General features: G+C 39.0%; 1 protein-coding gene across 24 annotated transcripts in view; it reads right to left on the bottom strand.

Moving 5' to 3' along the window:
- The window catches only part of sox6 (SRY-box transcription factor 6), a 636702-nt gene that overhangs the window by 315474 nt on the left and 298291 nt on the right, over positions 1-22937 (bottom strand). For all 24 annotated transcript variants that reach the window (XM_087996501.1, XM_087996502.1, XM_087996498.1 and 21 more), the window contains one exon: positions 12553-12763. In XM_087996501.1, the coding sequence (XP_087852627.1) occupies positions 12553-12763 (211 nt within the window). The remainder of the gene's footprint in view (positions 1-12552; positions 12764-22937) is intronic.

Raw genomic sequence — 22937 nt, 5'->3', positions numbered from 1 at the left:
CTGTATGTCCGAGTTACATCCTCTTCAAAATGTGCCTGCTACCTGCATTCAGATTATATCTGGTACAGCTTATTGAAGGAAATTATCAATTATGAGGTCTAAATGCAATGCAGCTTGACTGCGTATGACTAAACCTTCATCAATAGTTCATCACATCACATTGTTGGCCATGGCTTCATTCCCCAGGAAATATCACCCATAACTGGCCTTTGTTCCACTGGAAATAGAGCATTGGATTCATTAGAATCAAAGTTAATTTTAATGACAACGTTAAGACTGGCAAAAACATTTAAAAACGGAAATGAAAACAGGAAGTGCTAGAAAAACTCAGCAGATCTGGCATCATCTATGGAAAGAGAAACAGAGTTAACATTTTGAGTCCAATTACTCTTTCTCATTACGTATAAAAACTGGTCCTCTTTTGTAGCTCTCATTGTAACCAGGTAATACAGGGAACTAATTCAACATTGCACTCAGGATTTGGTGCTATTTGATTCAGTAATCAACAATTCAAAAATGCTAACACACTAGAATTTAACAATAAAATAGAAAAAAACTGAGCATGACTACAACATAGAAGGAGAAGGATTGGAGTCTAGAGTAAATCAGCATCAGTAAATATGTGTTTCAGAACAAAAACATTCACCTACAATATCCACCAGCTTTGTGGGAAATCTACTGAACAATAGAGAGTAACAATAATTAGAATGTTAAAACTTATTATCCCCTTTATACTTGATTGATCATCAGTAGATCTAACAATTATGCAAAAGCATCCACTTCTCTGGCATTTCTCTACAATCAGAACAGTTTTTTTTTAGTTTATCCAAAATGTAAATGCTGCAAATTAAGCCTAGTTAAAATGCAAGCAGTTTGTAAAAATAACAACATATGGATTTAAAGACAGCTTCTGAACTGCCTACAACATCAGCCAGAGAATTCAGAGTCATCAGTTCTTAAGCCAACGCTACTGGCAATTCCTGCAGGCTTGAACAAGCTTGTTAACTGCATATGGTGAGGCATGGGGACATTTGAACTACAGTCACTCAGGGCAATGCATGAGCTGATGTTACCAAATACTTTTTTTCTGCTCCAGTACTATTGTAACCTTTATCCATTATAGAAATTGCTGCAAAACAGATTTCAATGGAGATTATTTCAAATGGAAATTGCCTCTCCACCCTTTCCATTGGCACCACAAAACTTAAGCAAAGAATATCAATTCATGGCATAGATACACTAGGATCAGTGGGCCATCTTGCAAAGCTTTATACGGTCACCCAGTATTGAAACTAGTTTTGTTGGGTGCTATTCTTACTCTTTAATGATAAACATTTTCCATTTTCTGTACTTCTCAAATTGCTGAAAGCACTGGAAGAAGGGTGATCAGATTATCATTTCGGATACTTTATTCTTCAACTGTGTTAAATTGATCAAACTCAGCCAAGGGAGGCTGTCTATGGAGGCGCATTAACAGGCCAAGTGAGGAAAAGAGATTGCAAGGAGCTAAGTAAATGAAAATGAATTTTACAGAACAACAGGATGATATTTCATTGTGGCACCATTTGCTTGGATCAATGAAAATAATCTGGCTCACCGGACAATGTGCAATTGGTGATTAGAGACTTTTTGATCTCAGTTATAATGGTCTATCTCTTGTGCTGAATTGCAACCACTCGCTGTTCTCATTTTCATACATTTGTCTATTCATTTATGGAATGAGGGCATTACTGGCCAGGCCAGGCCAGCATTTATTGTCCATCCCTAATGGGCAATTTGGAGTCAACTGGGTCTGTAGGCCAAAGCTTAATGGATGGTAGTTTTCCTCCCTAAAGGAGATTAGTGAGCCAGATGGGTTTTTCTGACAATTGACAATGGATTTATGGTCATCATTAATCTCTTAATTTAAATTTTTATATTGAATTCAAATTCCAACATATGCCATTGCAGGATTTGAACCCAAGTCCCCATAACACTACCTGGGTCTCTAGATTAGAAGTCCAGCAATAATATCACTATTCCATCTGCTCCTCAGAACTTTGCTATCCTGGTTCTCCTAACCCCCTTAAATTTTCTTCCTCCTTATATCTTGAATGATAAACTTATCAATTTCAATATTTCCTTCCTAAACTCACTTACTCTTAGATCTTAAAGCTATGGAACTTCTGACTTCACTCCTCTTAAAATCCACCTCAGCTTGTCATTCCTAGGCATGATTTCTTGGCTTAAAGATTTATAATACCTAATGTTTGGAACCTTGGTAGTACCCTGAATTATATTTCTTTCATTTTTACTTGTATTTCCCCATTTTTTTGAAGTTCAAACATGCTATCTTGTGGTGCGACAGGCTTTTATTCTCAAGTCGGTATCATCTGACAATTGGATTCCCTGGAACCCTGAGCATGCTGCAGCTCATTAGGTGATGCTTCACACACATATAAAATGGTTTTGTTTTTACTAGTTTGAAATATTACCTTTGGGAACTGTGCAAGAAACGATAGCCACAACATGCAGAGAATAAATATGGTCTTAAATGAGGACTGGGAACATCTTTATGATTTTTCCCTCTGTAAAATATTGTAGCTTTAAAAGTTAAACCTTATTTTTTGTAATTGGGACAAGCTCCAGTGAGATCTCTTCTCATAAATAATACATAAGTGTTATACAGTAAATACTGCACACAGTTTTTACTTACAGGATCTTCCTCCCACTTTTGCTACTAGCACTTTATTGCTAAGGTGACAATTCAAACTAATGGAGTGCTCTGGAGCCATTTTCATTCATTACTGTAGTCATAAGCACTTACAGCTCTTTCAGACTCACTAAAGGTCCCAGTTACCAAAACAGCAGCGAATGAGAACTGCATTGGCCACTTAGACAGACTGAATTCAGCTGAACCAGCTCTCCATCAGGGCAACTGAATAAATGCATCAAGATATACTTTCTTTAGAATGCAATTGTAGAGCAAATGTTCTTAAAGTAGTGCACGATCAAATTACCAGCCACAATGACAAGGAAAGATCCAATAGTTCGCATCACTGCATCAAGTGCTGTCTGAAAAAGGACAGCAAAGTGCAAGTAAGTGGAAAGGTACATGACAACAAGATTTTGAGCTTGTTGAAGGGGTTATAGCATTGTATTGCTCTTGCTATATTTTTGGTAAGAGAGGGAGCAAAGACAAATAAGCACTGATTAACAAATCTAACCACCAAGATTCCCTAATTGTTTAATAGATAAAAGTCATTACCCAGTGTTTGACTGAGTCAATCATATCGAGCAGAAAATCTTGGGTTCAATTCTTACCTTATGATGAATTATTTGGATCTCAGCCAGGATAGCAGCGTAAATGTAACAATTAGCATCGGGCTCTTGGGTCGGGAGAAAGAAAATCAAAAGAGTCCCCATTCAGGACTCAACACTAGCATGATTTAGAGGTGGGAATGAACAGTGACACAAGCCTAAGCCAGCACTGTTAGTGTATACTTTTGGAATACCCACACCAATGCCTCAAAATTAATATGTTCATCCTGTTTTTAAATACTTAGGGGTTCATCCTTCCCACCTCTCTTACTTTTTTAGAGCTACAACTCCTTTGATAAAGACAAAGAACTGTGGATGCTGGAAATCTAAACAAGAAAAAAACAAAGTGCTAGAGAAATTCAGAAGGTCTTGCAGCATCTGTAGAGAGAAAAATAGTGTTTTCACTGGACTTGAAACATTAACTCTGATTTTCTCTCTACGGATGCTACCAGATCTGCCAAGTTTTTTCCACAACTCTTGACTCTGGCTTCTTCCAAACCTTCCCTCTCTTTGATGGTGATGCCTTCAATTGCCTACACTCCACACACTCAAACTCAATGTCTTCTACCTTCCTTTCCTCCATTAAGGCTCTCCATAAAGTTAAAAGATTAGGAAACTTTCGGTCACTTCTTCTTTGGCTCAATGTCCTTTTAATTTTGCTTTTGCCATTCTGGGGCATGTCAGGGCTTCATTTTAGTGGTGTTTTATTCATCAATGCAGAGTAATTAGATTGGAAACAGTATGGAAACAGTCCCTTCTGCCCAACAAGTCCATTCTGACCCTCCGAAGAGTAACCGACCCAGACCATTCCCCTACCCTGCCCCTGACTAATGCACCTAATGCAATTTAGCATGGCCAATTCATCTGACCAGCACATCTTTTGATTTTGTGCATCTAGCTACTGGGGTAGTGACAGAAATGAGACTTTAATGATATGATGCATTTATTCCTGGCTATTTTTTTTTATAGGTGTAAAAATCCTGTTTTCAAAAACAACTAATTAATCACATTATATTGCTCTCTAAACATATATAATTCTGCAGCCAAATAAATGAACATTTGTGACAATGGCAATCTTTTACTCTAATATGATTCAGTATGTCTCAAGAGAATGATCTAAGATTAACTATTTTATAAGGAAATCACTTTAGAATCAGTCGGCCACTTTTTCCAGTTCCTATGACAGCTTGAAGGAGTTCTGATTAGACTGTTTCTGCTTTGAGGGAGCTGCGGTTATCTGCTTTTGGCAGTCAGGAAGTTACAATCGAAATGGTACATGCACAGGAAGTGTGAGTGAAAACGGAGACAATAGTAATTATTACTGCATGATCCAAAATGAATGGATCAGAATATCAGTTCAAATTTGCAGACTCCTACATTGTTTTTAGTCTTGTCAGTAGCATCAAAAGCAAGGAACCATGCAATGTGAAGATTGTGTGTAAATCACACTATCCTGCTTGGTAGAGTGGCCTTCGTAAAGATCTTGAAGCATATTGTAATCTATATTAGTTGGGTGACACCAACTATGTTTATTCTTTTGATGTTAACCACACCCCTTGGAATCTATGAGCATTGTTAGTTATTTGTTCGATGCTGCTACCTATTGATCAGACATTCCTTGGGGGATTGAGGTAGTGTGCATCCTCTCATGAATTAATGCATTCTGGTATAAAAGACACAGATGTAGCCATATTTTGGTACAAGCAATTTAAGAATTGAATGCTGTAGTATAACAGATAGTTTCTCTTTCTCCTTCAATTCATGTGCAACTTCAATGTGCTGAGTTGGATTTTCACCATCACCACCTGAGTTGTAACTGAGCAGGGATAGAATACATATCTTTTATGGATGTCACCTGATTTTCTGTCCAGACCACCACCCAAAGAGTGAAGATGAATATCTACCCTATGTCTCTCACCTGCCTTAGTGAATGGAACTTGGGCATATGATTTGCTATTTTATAGGCAGCTCACTGGATTGCATTTATTTGTATTTTATATCCTTTTCCAATTTGTGAACTGTGCACTGCGATAGAGTTTTCCTTCTTTCAGCTGAGAATTGAAGGCAGTCTTGGGTAGCCCTTCACTTGATTTTGTCAAATAGTCTCAACTGACCCTTAACAATGTGGCATTGGCACAGCTACCAATAATGAGTCAGGATCTCGGTATTGCAATATTGCTGTGTCAGCTTGCTTATCATAGTGGAGGTTGACATCTTTGATGGAGTGTGTATAAAATGTTTATTTGCTAAGGTAAAAGGTGCCATTATTTCAATTATTTTAATCTAGATTTTCAGAACCTGCTCATCTCGTGTATTCTTATCTTCAGATGACCATTGTAAGTGCAAATCTTTTTTTGCTTAATGAAACAATTCTTTTTCCAGCTGTGCATCTGGTGATGGTATTCTGCCCAGAGAAGAAAACTATTGGATGCGACCCAGCCATGCTTCCTCTGCATGAAGTTGGTTACGCATTAAGTCTTGACTGCAATATAGCCTCAAACTTCATCAAACTGTTGGGTATTGCAATTCTTGGATGCAAGCGCAAAATGGTTTGTTTTGGGTTGAAAGTCAAAAACATTTACAGCACAGAAAAAGGCCACTTATTTGAGCCAGAGGGTCTGAGTCATACAGCTGTACAGCACAAAAATAGACCCTTCAGTCCAACTTGTCCATACCAACCAGATATCCTAAATAAATCCTGTCTCATTTGCCAGCATTTAGCCCATACCCACCAAACCAGATGCCTTTTAAATGTTGTAATTTTACCTGCCTCAACTGCTTCTTTTGGCAGCTAATTTCATACACACACCACTCTGTGTGAAAAAGTTGTCCCTTAGGTGCCTTTAAAATCTTTCACTTCTCACTTTAAAACTGTCCTGTAGCTTTGCATTCCCCTCCCCTGGGAAACTGATCTTGGATATTCACCCTATCCATGCCCCTCATGATTTTGTAAACCTCTATAAAGGCCACCCCTCAGCTTTCGATACTCCAGTCTATTCAGCCTTGCCTTTTAGCTCAAACCCTCCAATCCCAGTAACATGCTTGTAAATATTTTCTGAACCCTTTCAGGCTTTACAACATCCTTCCTATAGCAGGGAGACCAGGATTGAATGCAGTATTCCAAAAGCAGCCTCACCAATGTCCTGTACAGCCACAACATGACACCCTAGCTCCTATTTCCAGTAAAGGCAAGCATACCATTAACCTTCTTCACTATTTTGTCTACTTGTGACTCCACTTTCAAGGAACTATGAACCTGTTCTCCAAGGTCTCTTTGTTCAGCAACATTTCCCAGGGCCCTACTAGTAAGTGTATAAGTCCGGTTTTGATTTGCCTTATTAAAATGCAGCATCTCATGTTTATCTAAATTAAACTCCATCTGGCACGCCTTGGCCCATTGGCCCATCTGATCAAGATCGTGCTGCTCTCTGAGATAATATTCTTCACTGTCTACTATCTCCATCTAAGACCCAAGTAAAAGTTATTATAGATTTTGCTTTCATGACAATATTAAAAACAGCATTTCACATCTTACATCTCTGTGGATGGCACAATCCTTCTAAAATTGTCATTTGCTCATTTGGGGATGGAGTTAGTTGTAAAACCTCAATGGACTCATTCAACTACCAGTGCAAATAACATTTTCAAATTTATTTTATCCCCATGATTTTCAATATTTCTATCCATTTCTCGTCCTTCCTCATATTTGAAGGCTCTTATCTCTGTTATAATCTTAGCAAATGTCCTGAACTCTGGCTCCACATGACCTTGAACTCCAAACTAAAGTATGATGTTGAAGACAATAGTTTGCAATATTTTAGCAAATATTTGCATTGACTTAGTATTTCATTTTTTTACTTTACGGTCCTGTTATAAAGTCTAAAGTATCATACATGGTTCTTAAATGTTGTCAACTTTCTGTCCCCAGTCAAACTCCTGTCTTCCACCGTCCATAATCCTGAACTCATCCAAAACTTTGTTGCATAAGTCATAGTAGCAAATGTTGTTTGCCTAATACTCCAGTTCTCACTGACCTGCATTACAGAATGAGCTGGTAATACTTCAGCTTTGCGTTTCTTTTAATAACCACCTCCAGCCACCAAGCTTCCGAGATAGAATCACAGAAATATACAACACAGAAACAGACCCTTTGGTCCAACGTGTCTGTGCGAACCAGATATCCTAAATGAATTTAGTCCCATTTGCCAGCACTTCGCCCATATCCTAAACCCTTCATATTCATATATCCATCCAGACACTTTTTAAATATTACAATTTTACTAGTCTCCAGCACTTCCTCTGGCAGCTCATTCCATACATGCACCAGTCCCTTTTAACATTTTCCCCTCTCACCCTAAACCTATGCCCTCTAGTTCTGGACTCCCCCACCACAGGATGAATAGCTAAGGTCGGTTTCCCAGAGAAGGGGAATGCAAAACTATAGGACATAGTTTTAAACTGAGAAGTGAAAGATTTTAAAGGCACCTAAGGGACAACTTTTTCACACAGAGTGGTGTGTGTATGAAATGAGCTGCCAAAGGAAGTGGTGAAGACAGGTAAAATTACAACATTTAAAAAGGCATCTGGATGGGCAAATGAATAGGAATCGTTTGGTGGGTATGGGCTAAGTGCTGGCAAATGAGACAGGATTTATTTAGGATATCTGGTTGGCATGGATGAGTTGGACTGAAGGGTCTGTTTTTGTGCTGTACAGCTCTATGACTCAGACCCTCTGATTCAAGTAAGGGGCTTCCTTCTGTGCTGTAAATGTTTTTGACTTTCAACCCAAAACAAATCATTTTGTGCTTGCAGCCAAGAACAAAAAACAAAGAGAATAAAGAAAATTTACAGCCCAGGAACAGGCCCTTTGGCCCTCCAAGCCTGAGCCAATCCAAATCCACTGTCTAAACCTGTCACCAATTCCTAAGCATCTGGATCCCTCTGCTCCCCGCCTACTCATGCATCTGTCCAGACGCATCTTAAATGAATCTACTGTGCCTGCCCCTACTACCTCTGCAGGCAACACGTTCCAGGCACTTACCACCCTCCGTGTAAAGTACTTGCCACATGTATCCCCCTTAAATTTTCACTTCTCACCTTGAAAGCGTGGCCTCTCAGTATTGAATCCTTCATCCTGGGAAAAAAGCTTATCTCGATCTACCCTGTCTATACTCTTCATGATTTTGTAGACCTCAATACTCATCAGTTTGATGAAGTTTGAGACTATATTCCAGTCAGGACTTAATGCATAACCAACAGCATGGAGAAGAAGCATGGCTGAGCTCCATCCAACAGTTTTGTCTATTTACTCTATCCATGTCCCTCATGATTTTATAAACCTATATAAGGTCATCCCTCAGCCTCTGATGCTCCAGGGAAAACATCCCCAGCCTCTCCCTGTAGCTCAAATCCTCTAACTCTAGCAACATCCTTGTAAATTTTTTCTGAACACAATATTGCCCACAACATTTCAAAAGTGGCCCAACCAAAGTTCTGAATACTCCTCCACTCTGGCGTCTTTAGTTTTTCCAATTGTAATCTTTACACCTTAGGTGACTGACTTCAGCTGTCTAAACTCTGGTGCCTAAACTCTGAAGTTTCTTCCCCTTACTTCTGCTCCCTAACTCTTTCTCCTACTTTAAGGCACTCCTTAAAATATAGCTATTTTTCAAACCTTTCAAAATTTGTCCTGCCATCTCATTACATTAATAACAAATTTGTGACCACCTTTGTGAAGCACTTCAGGATAATACACGTTCTATATAAATATAATTTATTGATGCAGTCTTCCCACTTAAAAAGATTTACAAATCTGAAACTGGGGTCTCTTTGTTTATCTATGTTTTAAAAAATTGTTTTACAAATTAGTCTTTATGTACCTCTTTATCCTTCCCCCAAAATGGACCACTTCACATTTCTCAGCATTCTATTTCCTACAATTTCCATCAATCCCATTTACTAAACCTGTTCACTTTCTCCAGAAGGAGCTTTCAGCCGCCCTATAGTTAAAGTGGCCTCTATTGTACTATTTGCAAATTTTGATACAATGTTTCCTATATAAAAAAAACAGAAATTTTAAATGTATTAAAGGAGTAGCAATCTAAATATGGACCACAGTCATCTGCAAACAACTGTCAGAAAAATTGACTCTTTAATTTTGTCTTAATTTGATCCGTTTAACAGCTATTTGCACCAACAAGTTTCTCTTGGAATTTGACATGAATTCCTTCAGCATTGGCAGAAAAGATGAGGAGCAAGACACATTTTTGCTTGACTCCACTGATAATCAGTTATTGCATTGCACACCTACTGAATCACATTGATAAACAGGTCAGCCAAACTTATAGAGTCATAGAGATGTACAGCACAGAAACATACCTTTTGGTCCAACTTAGCTATGCCGACCAGATATACTAACATATTCTAATTCCATTTGCCAGCACGTGGCTCATATCCCTCTAAACCTTCCCTATTCATATATCCATCCAGATGCCTTTCAAATGTTGTGATTGTACCAGCCTCCATCTTTTCCTCTGACAGCTCATTCCATACACACACCACTCTCTGCATGAAAAAGTTGCCCCTTAGGTCCCTTTTATATCTTTCCCCTCTCACCCTAAACCAATGCCCTCTAGTTCTGGACACCCCACCCCAGGGAAAATACCTTGTCTATTTACCCTATCCATACCCCTCATGATTTTATAAACCCCTATAAAGATCACCCATCATCCTTCAACACTCCAAGGAAACCAGCCCCAGCCTATTCAGTCACTCCCAATAGCTCAAATCCTCCAAACCTGGCAACATCCTTGTAAATATTTTCTGAACCCTTTCAAGTTTCACAACATCTTTCCAATAGGAGGGAGGCCAGAATTGTGCACAATATTCCAAAAGTGGCCTAACCAATGTCCTGTACAGCCGCAACATGACCTCCGAACTAATTTACTCAGTGCTCTGACCAATAAGGGAAAGAATAGCAAATTGTTCACTATCCTATCTACCTGCGACTCCACTTTCAAGGAACTATGAACCTGCACTCCAAGGTCTCTTTGTTCAGCAACACTCCCTAGGACCTTACTATTAAGTGTATAAGTCTTGCTCTGATTTGCCTTTCTAAAATGCAGCACCTCACATTTATCTAAATTAAACTCCACCTATCACTCCTCAGACCATTGGCCCATCTGATCAATATCCCATTGTACTACTCTTAGGTAACCTCCTTCACTGTCCACTACATCTCCAATTTTGGTGTCATCTACAATCTTACTAACTATACCTCCTATGATCAAATCCATTTATGTAAATGATGAAAAGCAGAAGACCCAGCAAAAATCCTTGTGGCACACCACTTTGAAACATTTTCAATGTCAATCCGCTAATGATACCAAAGACTTGTATCAGGCTAATGAAGACCAAGATAGACCTGTCCTTGTTTTTTTTTTGTATATTTCTCGACAATGCAAACCATCCCAGGATTTTTAAAAAAATAAAATTTGTACTGGATTTAAAGAAGACCATTGTCTGAGATTGTTACCAGCAAGGACTTTTCTACAAGAGGCAGGAACAAGTATTCACACTGGTTTTCAGATTCAGAATAATCTCAGATTTGTACAGCGTGACAACAAATCCATTTTTCAGTTCTCCCAAAATCACTTCTTCGTAACAAATTAGCTTGAAAGTCCTGACTGAACTAACAAACTTGCATATTTCTGTTGGAAAGTTATTTGAGCTTTATATCTTACAATCGTTGATTGTAAGGTTATGTTATTGTTAGTTGATAGCCTTGAAAGTGATGTATGATATCACACAGTTCTGCTGGTCTGGAATTCTGACTCCTCGGCCTATCACTGATTACTATAGAGGGACTTGACATTGCTTATTTATCCAAAGGCAAGGCGATCTAGGTTACCTATCAGTTCTAAGAATCCAATATGAAATAATTCTGGACAGCTTCAGTCTAGTCCCTAGTGTTACAAATCCATAGAATCTGGTTAATAGAGATCCTAAAGCTATATGGCGCATTGTGTCACGTCAACATTATAGAAAATTCTTGTCTGATTGAAAGTGAGGTGAATTGTTGGCTGTGTTGAGGGACAGTCACACTGTACTTTAGTTATGGGTACTTGCAGTTGACACTTGGTAAGCTGGTAAGACGTGTCTGCTCCAATCAACACAAAATGAATTCAAAATTTTGAAAAAAGTCTTTCCGATATATTCTGTGTCTCATTTGCTCAAAAGTGATTATCACAATCAACACAAAATGAATTCAAAATTTTGAAAAAAGTCTTTCTGATATATTCTGTGTCTCATTTGCTCAAAAGTGATTATCACACTTACACACGCACACTATTTTATAAGTTACATATCTGAGCAGAAAATGGATACTTTGAGTTTTAATTAAATATATAATTGTTTTTATGACAGCAGATGATTAGTTTTTTTTTAAACATAAGACACTCACGTATGAAGTATGTGCCATATTCTTACATCAAAATATTCTTGTTAGCAGCCTCTGTGAAGGATTTTTTTAACCCCTAGACATTCAACTGAATAATAAAAAAGTTCCTTCTAATATCCAAGAAGATGAAAATAAAAATTCAACAAGTTGGTCATGTGGAAATTTGAAAGGTCAAATATTAATATTGGTAGATACGTGTATACACATCTCAGCATTTCCTTCCTTCAACAGTGATTTAGTACTGCTTCATTTCAGACATTCTATTTTAAAACCAACAGCTCAACATATGCTTAAATCAAGAAACTATTATATCTTTTGCTGCATAGGGTTTTACTTAAACTTTTTATATTTTAATTCAGTTACTCCTTGTTACTCTTTCTGAGTGTGAATTGTATAATGACTGAAAACCTTAAAGACAGATTGGAAGATGAATTATAATGCGGTGAAACATCTTTCTTCTTGCCACATCAATGAAAACCACAGATAAGATGGTTCTTATTACTCTGGTACCACCTCTTAAAATAAAGAGAAAGTTGTATGCTTCATAACTTAGGTAGATGAGGAGAAGGACATTGAAGTATTTTGGCTTTGGATAGTAATTTCATTGCACAGTATTACAATACCAAAGAAAGAGATATCAAATTACTCTAATGGACCTAAAAGTGACTTGGTCATGGTGACCATTAGACAACTGTTTTAATCTGTCAATTTCACAAACCTATCTTGGCCACCTCCCCAACACTTTTCTGTTAACCATGTATGGAACTCAGAAGTGAAGTATAGCCCATGCATACCGTCTTGTTCAGTCTTTGTCATTTCTTCGAGCTTCTTCTGTTTCAGTGTGTCCACCACGTCAGCTAAACTTCCTTTGCGGCGCTCAGGTGTTCCAAAGACTGCACCGGTCATAACGTCACCGCGTTCACGGGCCCCTTCATCTGGCTTGTGTGGTGAGGTAGTTGCATTGCGGAAAGAGTATAGGGAACAGACTTTGTTGTTGTCAGAATCCTATTAAAAAAAGATAAAGCATAAAGTAACACAGACACACTCACAAATGAATCAAAAAAGCCAAAGCATCTTGTTTAAATTATTTTATAATATTTTATTTTCCCCAATGCATAATTTTCTTTTTCTCTCCCCTGCCATTATCCTCAGCTGTTGGTACCAATACGACAGTGAAAGTGTATACATCCAAGGACATCACAATGCTATTCTGCAATTTGCTTGTCTGGTATTCAAAGGGGTTCCAGTAGAAGAGTCATCTTTCCAAGCTAATGCAAATAGTTTTGTGAACACGTGTTCAGATGTCAGTTAAGGCTGGAAATAAATGCAAGTATTTTTTAAAATCTGGAATCTAACTCTGATTGAGTCAAGTAATGTAACATCTGGTTTGACTGGTTTAGTTATAAAACCAGTGGTGTTAGATGAATTTTTAAATGCCTACTGAACAATTATATATCAGAGAAATATCCACTGTCAAATTTTATGATAGTAATAATGATCAGTATAACATTGACAATCTGCAGTAGATTTCACTAATTTAGCTGATAAAATTTGTCAATTATCACATTTGCAAATTGCACAAAGATATTGCGGAGTAGAACATCATCACTGGAAAATGTCAATCCACTTTTAATCCTTGAACACAATCACATACTCCTGAAATTTTGCCTTGAGAATCTGAATAATGTTCCGTTTCTTAGGTTGATCCAGCAATTGATCGAAAATTTACAGAACACATGTCAAGGAGTCATAAAGCATGGAAACAACTCGTCCAACTCGTCCGCACTAACCAGACAACTCAATCTAATCTAGTCCCATTTGCCCATATTTGACCCATTTCCTTCTAAACCTTTCTATTCATATGTCCATCCAGATGTTTTAAAAAATTTTTGTAAGTATACCTGCCTCCACCACTTCCTTTGCTAGCTAGTTCCATACACACAGTATCCTCTGCATGAAAAAGTTACCCCTCAGGGTAATTTTTAATTTTCTCCTCTCTCACCTTAAATCTATGCTCTCTAGTTCTGCACTCCCCTACCCTCTGAAAAATATCTTGGCTATTCACCCTATCCATGTCCCTTATGATTTTATAAACCTCTACAGGGTCACTTCTCAGTCTCCAGCGCTCCAAGGAAAATAGCCCCAGCCAAACAACCTCTCCTTATAATTCAAACCCTCTGGTCCTGGCAATATCCTTGTTAATCGTTTCTGTACCTTCTCACGTTTAGCAATATCTTTCTATAGAATGGTAACCAGAACTGTACACAGTATTCTAAAAGTGGCCTCACCAATGTCCTGTACAGCCGCAACTTGATATCCCAATTCTTATACTCAATGTTCTGACCAACGAAGGCGCGTTTGCCAAATGCCTTCTTCACCACTCTCTGTCGACCTGGAACCTTGCACCTGCCCTCTTCGGTCTCTTTATTGGCAAAACAGTCTCCAAGGCCTTACCATTAAGTGCATAAGTCCTGCTCTAGTTTTCCTTACCAAAATTCAACACCTTACGTTTATCTAAACTAAATTCCATCTGCCATTCCTAAGCCCTTTGGCCCCATCTGGTCAAGGTCCATTGTATTCAGAGATAGTCATCTTCACTGTCCACTGCACCACCTATTTTTGGTGTCATCTGCAAACTTATCAACCATGCCTTCTCTATTCACATTTACATAAATGACAAAAAGCAGCAGACCCAGCATTCATCTTTGTGACACACTGCTGGTCACAGGCCTCCAGTCCAAAAAGCAACCCCCACCACCGCCCTCTTTCTCCTACTGTCAAGCCAGTTTTGTATCTAATTGGCTAGCTACCCTGGATCCCATGTGATCTAACCTTACTAAGCAGTCTATCAAGAGGAATCTTGTCGAACACTTTGCTGAAGTCCATACAGAAAATGTCTACTCCTCTGCTTTCATCATTCTTCTTTGTCGCCTCTTCAAAAAACTCAATCAAGTTAGTGAGACGCAATTGAAAAATGATGTTCACTATCCCTAATCAATCCTTGCCTTTCCTGATGCATGTAAATTCTGTCCCTCAGAATCCCCTTCAAAAACTTACCCATCACTGATATGACGTTCACTGGTCTGTAGTTCCCTGGCTTTTCCTTACCACCTTTCTTAAAAATGGTACCACTTTAGTCAACCTCCAGTCTTCGGACACATCATTTATGGCTGTCGATGATACAAGTATCTCACCAAGGAACCCAGTAATCACTTTCTGAGCTTCGCACAAAGTTCTGGGAAACATCTGATCAGGTCTCAGGGCTTTATCAACCTTTATGTGTTTTTTTTAAGAGCTCCAGCAACTCCTCTTCTGTAAGATGAACTCTTTTCAAGGCATCACTATTTATTTCCCCAAATTGTCTAGCTTCCATGCCTTTCTTCACATAAAATATTGTCGTGTAATATGTGTTTAGTATCTCACCCATCTCCTGTGGTTCCACACATAGACGTGTTGGTCTTTAAGGGGCCTTAATCCCTCCTGAGTTACTCTTTGGCACTTAATGTACTAACAGAATCTTTTTGGATTCTCCTTAATTCTATTACCAAAGCTGTCTTATGTCCCCTTTGCCCCCTCCTCATTTGCCTCTTAAGAATATTCCTGTCCTTCTGCTTCTTTCCACATATAATATTTTTTTTAAAAACTCCAAACAAATTGCATATAAAATTAGCATGGCAAAAAAATCAGTAACTTATTCGATGAATGCTGTTCAAAATTTTCATCCCCATATTGCTCCATAGATAACCACACTGCAATCAAGATTGACTGCATTGAGAGCAAGATCCATACGTAATGACTATATCCATATTCTGGGGGTACATTTCAATAAGTTTTCTTAAGAAACTTGAAACAAAACTATTGATTCTCATTAAGCAACAAGAATGGGATTTTTTGGTGAGATGCTATTAAAACATTTTCTTTTAGTTAATGTACGAAGTGTAAAATTCTACAGTTCTATTATTGCCTCTGATATTAACAACTTTTTTCAGCACAGCCCTCCCTATCCTCCCTCTCAGCACTCAAAGTGAGAACCAAAACCTATACATAGGTGTCTGTTGGTGTTCCCACACAAGGAATGAAGGAATGGTGTTCTTTGACACTAAGACCAAGCCAAATGTTGCATCTTTCATGTGCGGTTAGAAGAAGTAACACAAGAAATAGCAAGTACCACCAAGCTTACCGTATGAAGGGTGTTTAAGAATGGCAGTGAGTTCCAGAGCAATTAAAGTATTGCAAAACACACTGTATTAATCTTCAAAATTAAATTCCTACATGTTCGATTTTGAATTTATTTTGTTTTTGATTTTCTTTTTATTTGTTGAGGTCTATAGAGAAAGGAACTATGTAGAGCTTCATTGTACCCTGCAGGCACACTTCTGACTAGAACTGGCGACGATGTCAGCAGAGTGCATCTGTTCTCACTGTGTGTTTGCCTGCTGACATATGTGGAGCAGCCAGTTAACATAAGATTGTGCATTATAGCCAGGAGCTGGTTGAATCAACTGAGCCAGTAAGAGAAATGAGAGAAGAAACTAAGTCACTTGCACTGAAATTGTTGCACCCTCATCTCTGAGTCAGTAGATATGAATTCAGGTTCCTTTCCATAAACTTAAACAAAACATTTAGCCTAACACTCCAATGTAAGGTTGATGGAGTGCTGCACAGTTGGAGGAGACACCTTTCAGATTGGACATTAGACTGAGGTATCAGCTGCCCTCTCAGGTGAATGTAAAAGGTCCAGTGACATCTTTCAAGAAGACATGGTTCTCCATGTCATGACCAATTTCTGACATCTCAATCACCATCACCAACCAAGAAGTAAAAACAAAAACTTTGTAGAAGCTCAGCAGATCTGGCAGCTTCTGGATTAGTGGTGCTGGAAGAGCACAGCAGTTCAGGCAGCATCCGAGGAGCAGCAAAATCGACGTTTCGGGCAAAAGCCCTTCATCAGGAATAAAGGCAGACAGCCTGAAGCGTGGAGAGATAAGCTAGAGGTGGGTGGGGATGGGGAGAGAGTAGCATAGAGTACAATGGATGGGATGAAGGTGATAGGTCAGGGAGGAGAGGGTGGAGTGGATAGGTGGAAAAGGAGATAGGCAGGTAGGACAAGTCCGGGCAAGTCATGGGGACAGTGCTGAGCTGGAAGTTTGGAACTAGGGTGAGGTGGGGAAGGGGAAATGAGGAAACTGTTGAAGTCCACATTGATGCCCTGGGGTTGAAGTGTTCTGAGGCGGAAGATGAGGCGTTCTTCCTCCAGGCATCTGGTGGTGAGGGAGCGGCGGTGAAGGAGGTCCAGGACCTCCATGTCCTCGGCAGAGTGGGAGGGGGAGTTGAAATGTTGGGCCACGGGGCGGTGTGGTTGATTGGTGCGGGTGTCCCAGAGATGTTCCCTAAAGCGCATCTATGGTAGGCAAGCAGGAAGCTGGATGAACACAGCAAGCCAGATAGCATCAGCAGGTGGAGAAGTTAACATTTTGGGTGTAATCCTTCTTCAGAATTCTGTGGACAGAGTTGGTGTTTTAAGTCCAATATGACAGATATTCAGACAAACAAGCGGAATTTTGGACACAAAATATTAACTCTATATCTCTCTCCATAGATACTGCTGGACCTGTTGAGTTTCTCCAGCACTTTCTACTTTCATTTCAGATTTCAGGCATCGACAGTATTTTGTTTTCATCATCGAAGAGATTTTCTGGTCATTATCATATTCTTGACTTATGGGAGCTTGCTGTGTGCAAATTGTTTGCTACATAATAACAGTGATTACACTTAGTTGACGATAAAACACTTTGAACATAAGAGGAGAAGAAATAAGAACAAGAGTAACGATTAGCTCCTTCAAATCCTCTCCACCATTCAATAAGTTCCTGGCTGATATTTTATCTCCATGTCATGTTCCTCCACTATTTCCTTGATATGCAAAAGTCGCAAATAATTATCTTGAATAAGTTACCTGTATCCACTGCTTTCTAAATAGAGAATTCAAAATATTTATAACCATTTGAATTAAAGAATTTCTCCTCATCTCAATCCTAAATAGCTAACCTCTTATTCTGAGACAGATGCATAGATACCACAGCCAGCAAAAACATCCTCCCAGTACCTAGCCTTCATAAATTTTATATGTTTCAATTACAGCACAACTCATTCTTCTCAAATCTACAAAATATAAATTTAACCCACTCAATCATTTCTCCTGGTATAAACTCTACCTTTTAGAAACATGTCTGTAGAATCTTACGAGGTCTGGACAATGTAGGCTGTGGAAGCAGTGTACCTGAATCAGGTGACAAGTGTGGTGAGACCCATCTCAACATTGAGATCATCTCACTCCATCATTTATGCTTTCAGCAATTAGCGTAGTGAGATTCTCACCAAATCAAAGTCATTATTGTTTGTTAAATGCTTTGTAAATGTCACAACTTGTCTAATTAATATTCAAGCCCTATCTCATAAACCCATCAAACAAGGTCAAAATCAGGGAGAGTTCAACTATGACACCAGAGCAAGCACCTGGTGGATTCAGCTTGCCACTTCTCCGAATGACCTGCATGTTGGAATCTGGGCATAAATCTCAGGGCATTACTGCATGGGCACTGGGCACAAGCATCACACGTTCCAATTCCCTTATCGGTCACTTCCGCACTTCAATGCTGCACCTCAGGCTGCTCTGGTACCTATCACTGAAATGGTTCAGCAAGGACTCAGCGCACTCAAGCACATGCGCCCAGCTCATGGACAGGACTTTAATATATGTCTGGGCTCTTCCATTGCGGTCATAGTGCACATTTACTGTGAATCTTCCCAAATGGTCAAAGCATCCATGCCTTGCATTGTCTTCCTTTGCATTTCTGCACTTTGCTCACTCAGCCAGGCTCAAATTACTATCTTTGCTGTTGCAAACACTAAGCCAGGAAGCCTGTCATAGCTGGCAGCAGGCCTCAGCCAATTCCAGGGGACAGCCTTTTTCAGGGAATTCTGACATAGTAAGACAAGGTCCACTGATTTCAGTCCAGATGCTGTTGAGGTGATCAGAGTCAGGATCCTCCCCTCATAAGATGCTAGAAGCTGAATAATAAGCAGTAGATCCATTTCTCATGAATCTTTTTTCCTTATTATGGGCTGTTCTCCTGGAATGAGAAAGAGGTAGATACAACATTGGATGAAAATGGATGGCACAGTTGGCACTGGTGGGAAGTATCCTGAGTGAATGTGCAGGCAGCACAGAGGACATCAGGGCTTATGATATCAGGAGTTTAAATGGTTGGGACGGAGTGGGGAAGATGTTGCAGGCAATAGTGGGAGTAGTAGAGCATGAACTATCGCAGATATCGAGTGGGTATGAGGTATTGGAGCAAAGATCGTGGCACCTACCCTGGCAGAGTGAAGAAGAATATTGACCTTCTTACAGGGCTGGGCATTCTGCAAGGAGGAGAAAGTGAGGACTGCAGATGTTGGAGATCAGAGTCAAGAGTGTGTTGCTGGAAAAGTACAGCAGATCAGGCAGCATCTGAGGAGCAGGAGAATAAACATTTCAGGCATAAGCCCTTCGTCAGGAATGACGAAGGCTTTTGCCTGAAATGTCGATTCTCCTGCTTCTCGGATGCTACCTGACCTGCTGCGCTTTTCCAGCAATACACTCTCGACATTGGCCACTCTTTAAGACAACCAAGAGCTCTTTAAGCTGGGTAGCATTATTGGACCAGGCTGGAATAGTTTGGTGTTATGGCCTCCATCACTGGTCCTGGGATGTGGGTGTGGGGGTGAAGAAGTCCCACCCTTGCGCTACCCCATCCAGCTGAACCTTCAGGACCCTGCCTACAAAGGAAGCACTCATTTACCCCTGATTTTCATACTCAAGGAAACTGCCAGGTGGCATGCAGGATAGCTCCAGACTGACCGTGCTTGTCCGGAGGTAGAACACACTTTTAAAGGTGGCATGACTTCAAGAGATGCGGTAAATTCTGGGATGTCCACTGCATAGCAAGTTGTTCAGGTCGTCAATCAGATGTGAGAAGATACCATAGGGGCATAGTGGGTAACTACTGAGGTAAGTTTGATGAAATGAGGTAAGAAAACTCTCCAGGGCTCAGCAACAAACCTTCCAAAAAACATGACAACTCAGACTTGACCAAAAGATTTAGCTGTTTGTTACAGTTCCTTAATTATAAGTATGCCTTTTTATATGTAAGACGACCCAGGTCCCTATGAATGCCAACATTTTATATTTGCTTGTCATTTTAAAAAGAAATTTATTTTTCCTACCAAAGTGGATAAATTCACAGTTTTGCACAAAAATCTTGCCTGATCACTTAATCTACCTTCATCTTGTTGTAGATGCCTTGCCTGTTCCTTACAATTTACTTTCCCACCTAACTCTGTATTATCAGAAAACTTGGATACATTACTCATGCTTTCATCTGGTTATTTTTAATAACCCGTACAGATATGTAACAACACACCGCAAGTGGGGCTTGAACCTTGACTTCTGGCCCAGAGGTAGGGTCACTAAAACTGTGCCAGGAGAGCGCCTCACACCCTTAGCTAAATAATGAATACAGATTCTAAACAACTGAAGTCCAGCATTGAGCCTTGGAACACATCATTAGTAGCAGCCTGCCAATCTGAAAATGATCAATTCCGAATCTCCGTTTCCTATTTATTAACTAATCCTCAGTTCCCACCATCGTAAAACAGCGAATCCCATGATCCCTAATTTTGTGTGGGTCCATATCAAGTGTTTTTTGAAACTGCAAATGCATTACTTCCACTGGTTCCCTTATTCGTTCTACTTGTAACAACATGAAAGACCTCTCAAAGATTTGTCAAACATGAATTCTCTTTTATAAATCTGTGTTAATTCTGCCCAAGCAAATTACGACTTCCTAAACATCTTGTTTATGATGTCCCTACTAGTCAGTTCTAGCAGGTTTTCTAATTCCAATGGTGGAGCACCCGGAGATCAGACAGAATTATCCTTTAAAGCTTTTACAATACAAGCAAGTAATCTTCTTTAGAAGAAATGTCAAAATTCAAACACAACATTTTAAGAAAAGTATTCAACTGAACAGCAATGCTCATCTTTTCTATCCACCTCCAAAATATTTGTAGCGAACCTATTACATTTATTGTTCTGTTTAAATTGGGAAATTCTAATCTTATAAACAAAAAGACAATTGCAGCATGGTTTCCTAGCTTTAATTGCACTTGCAATCTGCTTGCTTTCCCTCAGTACAAACAAGTGCTTCTTCAATTCAAGGCAGTGCACTCCCACATGTGTAATATTACTTAGTTAATTAGAAAGAGCTTATATCTGCTCAGATTGGTGTGGGTTTACCATCTACTACTGAACAGTCCTATCATTTGCAACCACAGTGATATTACATAGGCCCTCAAAGTACAAACAAGTACAAACATCTTGGGATAATTTCTAACCAGAGACACATCTTTTAATTACCTTTATTTTAAATATTTTAATTAAAGAGTATTAATTACATCATGAAGCAAGAGTTCTATCAGAGTTGCTGCTAGGTTGGATGAATTGACAAAATCTCTGGGCCTTTTGCCCCTCCACCAGCATAAACCTATATTTAAACCAGAATGACTGAATGTTAGCTTGTGCTGCTTCTGACTTTCTTTTGCCAAATCAATCCTATTTCACATCTGTATAGCATTTTTGAGAAGGCAGCACATGACAAGCAGATGCAATTCAAACATACAGATCAACCTCTAACCATTGAAGAATATGGTGCCATTACATTCCCAAACCAGGCATGTTAAAGACTCAGCCCTCAGCATGATTTCTTTCTTATGTAAAGCAAAGATGTCGCTAAGGAACTATCAAATGCAAAGATATCATTCTGAAGAAACACTATTGTTCCTCCCAAGATTCCATTGTCTGAAAAATATTTATTGCAAGTGATCTAACATTATCAACTAAGAACAAATTCCACAGACACTACAAATTTCCAGTCTCTTGCTGGGTCTTTAAAGATTCAAGTTAACTTATGAAAGGTTGAGAAGACCAATTAAAGATAGGAGGACAAGGGTTGGCTGTAAACCAAGATAGATAATCCTTATAAACATGCAGGAATGCAGTAAGCTTAAAGTGAATGTTGGCTGATTTGCTGCAAGATTCATGTTACACATAGCACACATCCCAGTTAGGAGACTCTTTTCCAATATACCCAACCATCTAACCTCTCCTCCCTCAGTCTCAGTATTGAGTAAACAAAGGTACTGTTTCTCTAGTTGGATGACATATGAGATTTTATTGCTGTGTTGTATTATGAAGTAAACATCAATGGGAAAAGAAATACTTGAGTGTACATTATTGAGAATTGTTTTTTGCATATATTGGCAGATATTCAGAAAAGTAACTGAAACCACCACCACACACATTCACAGACTAGAGTAATTGATCAACATGTATACCTGATTCATTGACCCAGTACAGAACTACAACTTACAATAGGTTTGTCCAGGCAGCAATCCTTTGAACAGACATATTATGAAATTACCAAATGTGATCATCATTAATTTCTTCCCTTAAGCATAAATTTGTGATATAATGCACATATGCAAATAGTAACATTTGAAGTACTCTTCAGCTTTGGTTAGAAATGAAAGAAAAGGAATTTACAGTATTTGGGATTTTACACAGAGAACAACAGCTATATTCATTGTCATTTGCGATAGTTGCCATGGCAGCTCCAGTATTTTGAGGTGCAGCTAAAACAGCCCAAGGAGTTGAGATATCTTTTCCAAGGAATGGCATTCTTGCAGTACACCTAATTCAATATTCACATTCAAACCATCCTGAAAGCCTTTGTGGTAACTGATGACAAGTTTTATCCAAGAAATGGCATCTAGAAGTTCAGATGATTAACAAACTACAGTCAACTATCAGAAAAATTACAGTTCAACATTTTCCAAAGTAACATGCAAAGCAACAGAACAGCAGCCAATAACCCCTGAGGGAAGCAACAATCAAAAGCTGATTTCCAATGTCACAACACATATGTCTGCCCTCTAAGCTTTACCATAATGAAGTGGTGTTAACTTGCAATGTCACATTAAGGACAACAGCCAAATGATTGCTGTCACAATAAAATGGCCTTAACTTCCAATAATGCCAGAAAGATTATTTAACTGTTTGCTGAAATGACTCATTATG

This window comes from Chiloscyllium plagiosum, unplaced genomic scaffold, assembly GCF_037043375.1.
Source record: "Chiloscyllium plagiosum isolate Xiang-an unplaced genomic scaffold, Cpla_swu_hap1 HiC_scaffold_18, whole genome shotgun sequence".
Taxonomy (NCBI): domain Eukaryota; kingdom Metazoa; phylum Chordata; class Chondrichthyes; order Orectolobiformes; family Hemiscylliidae; genus Chiloscyllium; species Chiloscyllium plagiosum.
This window is presented reverse-complemented; position numbering and strand designations above follow the sequence as displayed.